The sequence below is a fragment of the Colletes latitarsis genome, chromosome 5, assembly GCF_051014445.1.
Source record: "Colletes latitarsis isolate SP2378_abdomen chromosome 5, iyColLati1, whole genome shotgun sequence".
Classification (NCBI taxonomy): domain Eukaryota; kingdom Metazoa; phylum Arthropoda; class Insecta; order Hymenoptera; family Colletidae; genus Colletes; species Colletes latitarsis.
In genome coordinates this window covers 23,506,995-23,519,611 of record NC_135138.1, presented here as the reverse complement: position 1 = coordinate 23,519,611, position 12,617 = coordinate 23,506,995, and the positions used below count along the sequence as shown (strand labels likewise).

Genomic DNA, 12,617 nt, shown 5'->3' with positions numbered 1-12,617 from the left:
ACATCAGTGAGTAGAGTTTTTTATGCTGAGTGAGAACCACTATCGCATGCACGCAGCTGTTCACAGCTTGTAGTTTTACAAATTGGTGTTTTTGATTTTCGTCTTATTTTGACCTCTAGAATTTTCCATTAAAATTTGTCCCAGAGGTGTCCGAACACCCTGTATATACCTCACCTTATACTCTTTATTAATGTTTCGGAAATTTTAAAGTCAATTTCAGAAACAGTAAATGAGGGGAGCATATGTTACCTTTTGTCACGACATCAGAATACTACACTGATACCGTTTCTAAGGCGCATGCGCGAAGAAATTGTCTAAAACTGGATGATCCTGAGTATTCCGATTTAACCTCACAGTTAGTGACAGGTATCTGTTTTAGAATAACAATATTGAAGAATTAAAACTCTAGTTTTGCAATGGAAAACGAAGGCACAACTTCGACTGAGAAGTCGTTTACGGAAAAGCAGGCGGAGAGAATGAAACGTTTGCGAGACCTTCACGCGAAAAGAGTAAGTATAAAAGTGTAGAATACGTTGGTGGAACGCATACTCCTAAATTAAATAGGTTATTAAAGTACTTTTCGCGAATAAAAGTTTATTACTAATATAGTGATGCTACCAATTTAATTTTTTTGACATCTTCCTAATAAAATTTACGATTATATACAGGGTAGCATTCTGTTAATACTCTTCCACTGACCTTATTGTTAAATCTATTTTGAATATACTTACCTCTGCTGTTTATTCAAAAACATTGTGTTTGAAAGAAACATTTTTTTATAGATTGTTTGTTTTATAGAATGAAGCTAGACAACAAAATCATAAGGAGGTTGTAGAAGAGGACAAAAGGAATAAACTCCCTTCGAATTGGGAATCACGTAAACGACAAGCGGAATGGATTGTGCAAGATGAAGCTGCGAGAAAAGAAGCTCAAGACAAAGTAAACAGTATAATTTATAAGTGTTGCAACAAAGGGGAACTAAATGTATATAGGCTATTTTTTATGTATTTTATAGGGGGAAGATTACGAAAGGACAAAATTACTTCATATAGATGCAACGGAAGCAGAACGTATAGCAAGGAAAAAGAAGAATAGAAAAAATCCAGACCCAGGTTTTTCCGATTATGAACAAGCAGCTATACGACAATACAATAGGCTAGTAAAAAATATCAAGCCAAATATGGATTCATACGACGAAGCCAGAAGCAAATTGGGCCCAGCTTTTTATGGAGACAGAAATACCATACTACATGGTCTGCATGAAGATAAAAAGGAGGCTGTAGATAAGATGGTTGAAGATTTGGAGAAGCAGTTAGTATTTTATGGCAAAAACGAATTTGAATTTATTGTAGTATGCATATACTACTGTTTTTCTACCAATTTTTTCAGAATTGCAAAGAGGGATAAGTACAGTAGGAGAAGGATGCACAATGATGATGCCGATATTGATTATATCAATGAACGTAACGCCAAGTTTAACCAGAAATTAGAGAGGTTCTATGGAGAATACACACGCGAAACGAAATTAAACTTGGAAAGGGGTACAGCTATATAATGGGAGAACGTTATACTGATGGATTTACTACAAATAACTTGTATTTTAAATAGTATTTCAAAACTTTTACAAATAGGAGTCAGACACCTGTTAAGTCGTTGACTGTTTAGTAATCAGAAGTGCAGGTGGTATTTTTTGCGGTATCGCGTTTACCAATCATCCCGTATTCGTGTATCGAAAAAATCAGATTATATATCAAATTATATATTATATTTAAATGTCATACGCTATCGTAAATAAAAAACAAATTAAACTGAATTAAGTTAATAAAATTTTTGTGCTCTCCTCTGGCGGTCTGTTGAGTTCCTACAACAATTTTTTTTATTTAATTTAAATAATAATTTTATATACAGTTTCTCATGTTTCTAATGCAGTTCACGTCATACCACCCAACTATGTACTGTTCCTAGAAAATAAAAAATAAAATTCCTTTTTTTTTATATCATATTCAATTTCATGCCATCATTTTGTGTACGACTCTTGTGTCAAAAAATATAGTTTAATGTATACTCACGACTTGGCGAAAAGTTGTGATGATGTGTAACTCGTATATGAATATCTTGTGTCTCGCCTGTAAATTAAACATACAAACTTGCTACACTGCTTTTCTAATTGACAGTATACTTTACATATTTTCAGTGTCTAAGCCTGCGATTTTCAACCGCTTTTATTTTTCAGTACACCAAGGAATATACTAAATTTTGTTATCAACCACTGACAAAAAAAGCATATATTTTCGGTTGATTACAAAAGATTAATAATTTTGTATCGTTTTTGTTCAAAATTGGCAAAGTAATCGCTATGTATTTAATGATATGCATATGAAAAGAAATTTGTTCATCTCGTTCTTCGAAAGTTTGTATTTATGTTGCGTTGAAAGCGAAAAATGTTGGATTATTTCGTGGATTTCGCTTCCTAAAGAACAAACTAATGTTATCAAGATCGTTGGAATTTGATAAATGATAAAAATAGGTTTTTATACAGGGTGTTCAGCCACCCCCGGAGAAAAATTTTAATGAGAGATTTTAGAGACCAAAATAAGATGAAAATCAAGAATACTAATTTGTTGATGGAGGCTTCGTTAAAAAGTTATTAACGTTTAAAGTTCCGTCCATACTGAATTTTTTTCTAGAAAGTGGATAGGATTTCGCGAGTAGGTCTATTCACCAAAAATTATTGTAATTGACCCCTGCAACCGAAAATAATTTTTCCAGAACGATTTGAAATTTTTTTTTTGCCGAAAAATTTAGGCACCTGTCGATTTTTCTCAAAAATTTGTTTTTCATTTTTAATAAATTTGTTTAACGCTCTACAGCAAAGTTGTTTAATACTTTTTTGTAGACATCCATGAATTCTACTTCCTCCCAAAATTTCAGTGAAATATATTCACTATTGTAGGAGTTATGGCTGTTTGTAGATTGGACCATTTTTATCGGGGTTTCCTCATTTTGCGGGATTAAGGGATAATATTTCGAATAGTTTTGGAATTTCCATATATTCTCCACTAAAATACGCGTTGTTTGCATTTTGAAAAATTAAAATCCTCCAATCTGTTCAGGAGTTATGATATTTTAAAGATTCGCATGAAATTTCAGGGAAGCATTTCTTTCGTCACATTAGATTTTCGGTAAAGAATTTTTTTCTTGAAACTGCGTAGGATTTCAGGGATATGTATATTCACCAAAAATGATTGTAATTGAGCTTCGCAACTAAAAATAATTTTTTCAGAATGATTTTAAATTTTTTAATTTAATTTTTTGATAACTTTTTCATGAAGCATCAGTCAAGAAATTGATATTCTTGATTTTTGTTTTATTTTGGCCTCTAGAATCTCCCATTAAAATTTTTCCCAGGGGTGGCCGAACACCTTGTATACAGTCAGTCATGAAAGTCTTCGTACACCCCCTAAAATAGTAATTTTAAAAATATTGGCAACAAATAATATTATATTCATTTACTTTATATATGATATTATTAATTAAACTACATAAAAATTTATTGTTTGTTTTAAGAATAGTTTATACAATGAGGAAAAAACGAAATCCGTATGTCACAAAATTGTTCATACACTAAAATACGAAGGTAGTAAATCTAATAAATCTAGTAAATTTTTGAAACATAGTACTTGGACTTCCCGGATAATGTTTTGTGTTACGTTGTCATGATGTCATGATTTAGTTAAAAGAGATGTCTAACAATCATTTAGCGACAATGAGTGCTTATAGGAGAGAAACAAGCGTTGAAATGCCCGAATTAATTTTTAAATTGTATAAGAAGAAATCTCTACGTGAAATTGCTAACATGGTGAGTAGAAAACATTCTACTATTCAGTACATAATAAAAACATTCAAAATAACTAACTAACTAAATAACAAACTATTCGCCAAGATCCAAAAGTAAGTGCTCCAAAAGTAGCTGTAGAAGTAGAAAATGATTTTGGGAAAACAGTACACCCTGAAAATATTCGAAGAATTTTAAGAAAATCTGGATATCGTAGTCATGTGCTGCGGAGGGAACCCTTAGTCAGTGACATCAACCGTTCTAAGAGAACTGAATTCGCAAAAAAACATATAAACGAGAATATACAATTTTGGGAAAGATATTAAATATCTAAAAACTAAATGTATGTGCAGAATAAATATTATCAAAGTAATATCGTCCCGTAATTGGGGTGCTGATAAAACAGTTATCTTAAACATCTATAAAGCGCTAATAAGATCTAAGTTAGACTATGGTTCTATAGTCTTCTCTTCTGCAAATAAATACATCTTGGACTCTCTAAACGCTATTCAATCTAATTGTATAAGCCTCAGGCGCTTTTCGAATAAGTCCTATTCTGAGTCTCCTAGCTGAAATCGAAGAAAAACTCTTGGAATTTAGAGGAAGGGAACTTAGCTTGACATACACTATGAAGCTTTCAACTACACCTACATATCCTACTTATAATAATGTTTTCTGGACCCGAAATAATAGAAATTATGATGCTAAACACTTCCGTCCCAAACTCTTTTCCCAAAGACTTAAAATATATTTAAATGATATAATTCAAGAAGTTCCACTAACAATACCTATTTCTATGTTGACCGTTCCTTCCTGGCTAACACCCTATCCTATAGTTGTTTTATCATTATCTGACTATTGTAAAAAACAAACCAACGATGTTACTTATAAAAATCTCTTTTATGAAATTATCAAGAAATATCCGGATCACATTCAAATCTATACTGACGGTTCTAAGTCCAACGAAGGGACAGGATGCGCTATCATATTTCCGAATGACTATAAATTACACAGACTCCATGATTTCTGCTATATTTTTTATGCTGAAGCCTTTGCTATTCTAACAGCTTTAAAATTAATTATCACCTTCAACGACTCCAAATTTATACTTTTTTCAGATACTAAAAGTGTCATCACTTATTTAAAAAATAATTGTATTATTATTATATGTATAATTGTATTAAAAATAAATGTATATGCTGGATTATCGGTTCTTTATTTTCAAAATTTTTTAAACAGGTGATGACACTTTTAGAATCTGAAAACAGTATAAATTTGGAGTCGTTGGAGTTGATAATTAATTTTAAAGCTGTTAGAATAGCAAAGGCTTCAGCATAAAACATAGAGCAGAAATCATGGAGTCTATGTGATTTATAGTCATTTGGCTAGTCTTATACAATAATTGTATTATTATTATATGTATTTCAGCTAATTTCAACTATTCAAAATAGCAATAAAGAAATTATATTTGCGTGGATTCCCTCACATGTGGGAATTATAGGAAATGAAAAAGCCGATTTAGCGGCCAAGGATGCTATAAAATTCATATCCCAAAACCTCCCTATCTCCCACAACGGACTTAATCAGGGAATTGAACATAAGAATTAAAAACTGTTGGAACCATTTTTGGCTTCGCTCACCACTATCCAAATTATGTAAAATAAGGAAAGATATTTATAGTAACAAATGCCCAGATATTATTGGCAGGAAGGATCAGGTTGTAGCCACGCGACTTAGAATCGGCCACAAAAATATGACTCTCATCTACAAAATTATTAAGAATCCACCAACGATCTGTAACTCCTGTATCGTTAGACTATCTGTTGAACATGTTTTGCTTAACTGCCCAATGTTCCATCTTGTATGACTGGGTTGCCAGCGTCCGACAAATCTCAATGACTGTCTCGGCAGTCTGAAAGACATTACTGTAACTCTTTCATTTCTGAAAAGAGTGTCTATAATAAGATTTAACTATTATACCATGTGCGATTAATTTGTAACTATATATGTTATACATATATCGTGGTTGCTAATGACCTTACTGTTCATGCGACCTTTATAAATAAATAAATAAATAAATAATTTTGGGAAAGAGTATTATTCACTGACGAAAGTAAGTATAATATTTTTGGAGCGGGTGTAAGAGGCAAAATATGGAGGAAAAGCGGCATAGTATTTGTAATCAAACGATCATTTTAGGGGGTGTACGAAGACTTTCGTGATTGACTGTATGTATAATTAGTCACACTTGATTGGTGAAGTGGACTCGCTTGGATTATAAATTCGCGGAACACCGGTTGAAAATCGTTGATCTAAGCGGATAATATTAAAGATTTAACAAATTTCATTACTCACCAATTTGCATCAAAAACACGGTTTTCAGTTATCATCTTGTTTCACCGTTCAAAAAAACAACACAGCACGACGATATTAATAATATTTAAGTAAAATATAATACATCAACAGATTAGACATGCGTTCACGCTAAGTCTACGTTATTTTCAATTAAATTAATTAAAAAATAACACAGCCATGCGTTATAATTACGTACGCTTTAGGCCTGTTTTATTTATATTATGCCGTTTGTCTTTGTGGTCGTTAATACATATTTTTAGGAGCAGGTATCCTAAAGTAATTATTAAGTATCACCTTTAGTTATGCACTTTGTCACAGTATCGAAGCATAGAAGTCAGTAAATTCGAAAAAGTATCACGGAAAAATCACATGCTGTTAAGGCACACACGTCAGTTTACTATTCCGGCGATGGCGGAGGTGGTGGGTCGACGGCAAAGCGTTTTAACAAAGTTGTAAGTTCCTTTATCGGTTTCTTCGCAGTCGTACCTGTGTTTCCATGATCCAACAGCCTCGGCATATCACACTGTTCGCATTTGTTCATTAACGGATGATTGTCAAATGTACACATTCTACAGACCCAAGAAGGACCGTCCCGTTCGTCTCTGTCGATATTATTTCCAGATATTTCTGGTTGCCACACAGGTGGCTGACTCGGCAAAGGTGGTGGATTAAAACTACCAGATACCGGAGGTAAAGGCTGACCGGTGTAAATATCCTGATAAAATTCTTCGTTCGTTTCACCTAGAGGTACTGTGAAAGAAACAGAACGATAGATACATTGTGTTGGAAATAGTAAGACAATCCTCACAGAAAAAAATACTCAGTTTTTGAGCGTTTACACTAATTTTTGGGCATTTACTCTGAATTTCAAGCGTTTACACTAAATCTTGAGTATCCACACTCAACTTTTGAAAGTCAAATCTCAAAATTGGGTGTTTATGCTAAATATTTCAAAGTTAACTCCCTTAAAATTACAAATAATTCTTAAGAGTTAACTCTTACGGTTAAATGAGTACACAGAATTTTAGAGTTTACTTTAAAAGTTGGGCATTCATGCTTGCTTTTCTAAAATACAATGTATTTTACTTAAATACTTACCAAAAGTATCTTTATTTAGGTGTTATTCCTGGTTCAGATTAACGCTCAATTAACACTTACATTAAAAGTTTATTTTCAAGTTGAGAGTAAACCCTGAATTTCAGAATTACATGAGAGTAACACTCAAGTTGTAAGTAAACCGAGAATTTGAGTGTTACTCTCATCCGAAATTGTACTTAACTTAAGTGTTATTTTTTTCAATGTTTTTCCGTATGAGAAAAATTAATAAAATTGTTACCTCTTGGGTCTGACCACTGATCCACTTCATCTGCTAGTCTGTCACATTCAACCTGCAGCTGATAGATTTCGCTTCTTAGCTTTTTCTTTAACTCCTGCAAAACAAACATTGTTTCAATAGGTCTGAGTTACGAATAAGGTTATTGTATGAGAAATTCGACACCTTTTGGATTAACATTATGAATTTTGCTGAAACTTGGATATAAACTGTTGGTCAAAATTATAAGTACAGTTAGTTTTTGGCTCGTTTATGTCATGATTAGAACCATTGTCGTTCACTATTATCTGCAGAAAAGTTTGGAACCGTTCTCCAAATATCAAAAATGTTATCGAGACTTGAATAATTGCTTATTTTATTTGAAAAACAATAATTTATTCCAAGCCATCACAAAACTATCCATTTAATTTTTTTTTTATCATTTTTGTATCGTAGTAAATAATGATATTAGGGATAAATGAATGCAGTCTGATATCATTATTAGCTTTAGTAACTTTAAAGTTTGTGATTTATTTTTATAAGAGTGAAATGATCTGCACAGATATTGAATCAATGCAAATATTGAATATGAACCAAATTTTGAACAGTTAATGTCCCACCTATAAATCAACAAATTTTCTAACAGCAAGTATGTAATAGGAAAAAAATGTAATTTATGTAATAAATTAATTCATAATAAATCTACTTTTTCAGTAAAATATTCTTTTAAATAGTTTTTTATAAATATCTAGCCAATCACATGCATACTTACCTTAATATAACAGTTATATCTACTATCTTAACTATAGAGATATAAAAAATATCATTTTAATAGAAGATAAAGCTCTCAAGTATACATATAATTGAAATAGATATGGCTCTTATTATGACAAAGTTTGACCACCATTATATTATGGCCTTTAACAATATTTAAACGTCTCACAATTTAAAATTTTACTACCTGAGAATTAATGCTAACTTTTTTCAATAAATTGTAACTGTTGAACTGGCAATCGGATGAAAATAAGCCCTGGGTGCTTACAGTGAAAATGTGGGAGTAACAAATAAAAATTATTTCAATTAAAGACATTTACTTTACTTAAAAAAAAATGTTTTAAATGTTTTAAACTTTTAAAGAGTTTTTTTTTAAGTGAAATAATATTTATTTGGTATACACTAACATATTCTTACTGTAAGTATCCAGAAAGTCGTTCTAATCCATTTTTTATTTCAATACTTACAATTAAAATGAAACTTAATACTATACTTTTTTGAAGATCGAAGAATTCTTCGATATACATATATTTAAATATTACTAAAGATGGTAATACATCTAAATTTCAGCAAAATCTGAAATAATACTCCAAACTATGTCAGATTTGGCGTAGAATTACTCGATAACGTGTTAAGGGATTACATATCTTTATTAGGGTAAACAAAAATCAATTTTTTAGTTACATCATTTTCCGATAGTATTATTCTTGAAGACTAATTCTTCAAATTTGTATCTAAAAATTCGTCAAAATAAAGAAGTTATAACTTAACTTAAATTAGTTGCGTTTTTCAAAAGTTGCGAAATTTTGTACAGTTACTCTCGATATCATAATCTAGTGCTTGTAGCATTTTTTGTAACTTTTGATAAGCTCTAGTTTAACATACAATTTTTATTTTTTATTTCAGATTACAATTGACAAAGACATCTTTGGTACAGCAAAAGTTGTTTTCAAAAACAACTTCTTCTGAAATTTTGTGTACATAGGCCTCTATTTAAAAAGAAAACACAATTTCGATCACTTAAAGGTATGTAATCCCTGAATGATTCAGTAAGTATGTACCTGCGGTGGCATTAAGGAATCATATGGCCTTGTGAGAGACTGCAGTTCTTTCTTCATTGCTTCGAGTCGTCCTTTCTCGGCCCTTAGTTCCTTGGCAAGTCTTTCTTTTCTGACTAACTGTTCAGCGACCAATTTCCTTTGGTGCTCCGCCACTGTAAGGATAGAGAAACAATTTAAATTGTATTATGCACAAAGAAAGAATAGTAACGTACAATGAAATAGAGACACTTGAAACCTCGAAACTTTGAAACACATTGAAACTTATAATGTTTCGTGTTTGTAAATCACAAATACTTGTTATTCTAAATAAGTAATCACAGATGTGCAGAATACAAATAAATGAGGATCAAGTTTATTTGATTGATTAGAATGAAACAGAGTTGTGCTAATTTAATTATATTGTATTTTAATTATGCAATTTAATTGCCTTGTATTTCAGTTGTATCATAATTCAATGACATTGTCATTGACTGATAGTATGCATATATATGCATACTAATTCTCCATGTAGAACTCTATGCAAAATATATCAAAAATATGTAATATGTAAAATATATGCAAGAAAAAAATTATATTTTTGGAATTTTTTAATGGAGAAAGAAATTTCTGTCTAAAATCTATAACTTTATTTATTCCCTGTAAACATATGCATTTGCATAAATATCCGTTGTCTACCTATGGCTTTGTCAATTTTACGAATTTTGACTATCTATTTTTCAATGCATATTCTCTATGCCTAACATTTTAAGAACGGGAAAAACAATTCGACTTTTTAATATTCTAGATCAGATAATCCTTTTAACCTTAGAAAGACTAAACTATAAGTCGTATCGTTAAAGATTGAGAGGGTGGGGGGAGCTCCTGAAGCTTACCTAAGTTACTTACAATTATTTTTGGAAAAAGACCATTAAAAATACGTACATACAATATAACATAAGTATTGGTACTTTCGTATGTTAAGAAATAACATCATCAAATGATTATATACTAATATTTTAGTAAAGTTTATTTTATAAGTAACCTGTAACGATATAGAAAAAATGTCGAAACGCCATTGTCTTAATTGGACAATTAAGCGAGAAAGCGGCCGAGATTCAAAATAAATTTGTAAGATTTTGTCTCCAACACAGTTAAATAAAATATAAATACGTATTTCAACATCTTGTAATATGTATTATATTATCGCTAATTAAAAAAATTAAATATTATTGTAATTTTTAAATTTTGAATAGATTGCTAATCGCTTCTGATCCTTTAATGACGAATATGAGAACAAAAATAAAAAAAAAGAAACTATTTTTACAAGAAACGATCAAATTATGTCTTCCGAATCAATTTTCGGAAGATGAAGATGAAATTCAATTGGCAGAATATGAGGAAAAATTCCTTCGATTGTTATAATTAATATTGTAAGTTTTCAATTTTGTTTAATTCTTTTTTGTTAAAAAAAGTTTTCTAAATGATATTTTTTATTATTCACTTCTGATCCTTTAATGACGAATATGAGAACAAAAATAAAAAAAAGAAACTATTTTTACAACAAACGATCAAATTATGTCTTCCGAAGCAATTTTTGGAAGATGAAGATAAAATTCAATTGGCTGAATATGAGGAATAATTGTTTCGATTGTTATAATTAATATTGTAAGTTTTCAATTTTGTTTAATTCTTTTTTGTTAAAAAAAGTTTTCTAAATGATATTTTTTATTATTCACTTCTGATCCTTTAATGACGAATATGAGAACAAAAATAAAAAAAAGAAGCTATTTTCACAAGAAACGATCAAATTATGTCTTCCGAATCAATTTTTGGAAGATGAAGATAAAATTCAATTGGCAGAATATGAGGAATAATTGTTTCGATTGTTATAATTAATATTGTAAGTTTTCAATTTTGTTTAATTCTTTTTTGTTAAAAAAGGTTTTTTAAATGATTTTTTTTATAATTTTATATCATGTACGTATACAGGGTGTTCAGCTATCACCGGGAAAAATTTTAATGGAAGATTCTAGAGGCAAAAACAAGATGAAAATCAAGAATATCAATTTGTTGATGGAGGCTTCGTTAAAAAGTTATTAACGTTTAAAGTTCCGTCCGTACTGAATTTTTTTTCTCGAAAATACGCAGGATTTCGAGAGTATACCTATTCACCAAAAATGATTATAATTGACCTCCGCAACCGAAAATAATTTTTCCAAAACGATTTGAAATTTTTTTTTCCGTCGAAAAATTTCACACCTTCTCGAATTTTTTTCTAGAAAGTGGGTAGGAATTCGGGGATATGTCAATTCACCAAAAATTATTGTAATTGAGCCCCACAACCGAATATAATTTTTCCAGAACGATTTGAATTTTTTTTTTTCGTCGAAAAATTTAGGCACCTACCCCCTGTCGATTTTTTTAAAAATTAGTTTTTCATTTCTAGTAATTTTGTTTGATGCCCTATAGAAAAGTTGTCTAACACTTTTTTGTAGGTATTCATGAGCTCTACTTCAGAAAAAAGTTTCATTAAAATATATTTACTATTATAGGAGTTATGGCTGTTTGAAAATTGGACCATTTTTATGCGGTTTTTCTCATTTTGCGGAGTCAAGGAATAATTTTTCGAATATTTTTGGAATTTGTACTTATTCTCCACTAAAATACGCGTTGTTTACCGTTTGAAACATTAAAATACTCCAATCCGTTCAGCAGTTATGACATTTTAAAGATTCACATGGTAGCATTTCTGGCATCACATTAGATTTTCGGTAAGAAATTTTTTTCTCGAAAATGCGTAGAATTTCGGGGGCATGTGTAATGACCAAAAATGAATGTAATCGTTCCTTGCAACCGAAACTAATTTTTTTAGAACGATTTGAAAAATTTTTAAATGAATTTTTTAATTACTTTTTAACGAAGCCTCAGTCAAGAAATTGATATCTTTGATTTCCGTCTTATTTTGACCTCTGGAATCTCCCATTAAAATTTCTCCCAGGGGTGGTCAAACACCCTGTATAAGATAAAAAAGTACAAAATTGATATAGAATTTTTATTATTAGGTGTTTTTTTTTTACTTTGTAGGTGCAAATACCCTACTGTGCGTGGTCCGTGAGAAGGAAAAGCGGATCAGGTGGTCCGCGTAGAGTAACCGCGAGCCTGGCTATCTATAGACGGAGCGTGGGGTCAGGAATGCGTAAATATCGTTCTCAGTGTTCCGTGCGTGGGCGTACTATATACGTGCGACGGGCTGACTGGTCAGTCCACAGGTAAATGTACGTGTACGTTTCCTATACAGGGT

At 30.9% G+C, this 12,617-nt stretch overlaps 2 protein-coding genes across 11 annotated transcripts in view; one reads left to right on the top strand and one right to left on the bottom strand.

The window, feature by feature from the left end:
• Positions 1-270: 270 nt before the first annotated feature.
• On the top strand, positions 271-1,744 carry LOC143342156 (pre-mRNA-splicing factor Syf2). Its single transcript, XM_076765740.1, has 4 exons — positions 271-509; positions 799-939; positions 1,016-1,311; positions 1,390-1,744. Exons 1-4 carry the CDS (start codon positions 417-419, stop codon positions 1,553-1,555), a joined length of 696 nt encoding a protein of 231 aa, XP_076621855.1. The 5' UTR covers positions 271-416; the 3' UTR covers positions 1,556-1,744.
• Positions 1,744-12,617, bottom strand: part of Tab2 (TAK1-associated binding protein 2) — a 94,055-nt gene continuing 83,181 nt past the window's right edge. For 8 of the 10 annotated variants that reach the window (XR_013079719.1, XR_013079723.1, XR_013079720.1 and 5 more), the window contains 5 exons: positions 9,338-9,489; positions 7,527-7,620; positions 6,191-6,940; positions 2,070-2,126; positions 1,744-1,961 (listed from right to left, as the gene is read on the bottom strand). Coding sequence is in view for 2 of the 10 variants with exons in the window: in XM_076765704.1 (XP_076621819.1) it covers positions 1,936-1,961; positions 2,070-2,126; positions 6,677-6,940; positions 7,527-7,620; positions 9,338-9,489 (593 nt within the window). In the remaining 8 variants the exon portion in view is untranslated. The remainder of the gene's footprint in view (positions 1,962-2,069; positions 2,127-6,190; positions 6,941-7,526; positions 7,621-9,337; positions 9,490-12,617) is intronic. The other 2 variants (XM_076765704.1, XM_076765705.1) reach the window with 1 other exon arrangement.

Excerpts from the sequence above, each read along its gene's own strand:
- LOC143342156 (XM_076765740.1), top strand. The coding sequence starts at position 417 with ATGGAAAACGAAGGCACAACTTCGACTGAGAAGTCGTTTACGGAAAAG. Across the intron at positions 510-798 it reads GAGACCTTCACGCGAAAAGA|AATGAAGCTAGACAACAAAA; the intron begins GTAAGTATAAAA and ends TTTGTTTTATAG. Across the intron at positions 1,312-1,389 it reads GTTGAAGATTTGGAGAAGCA|AATTGCAAAGAGGGATAAGT; the intron begins GTTAGTATTTTA and ends CAATTTTTTCAG.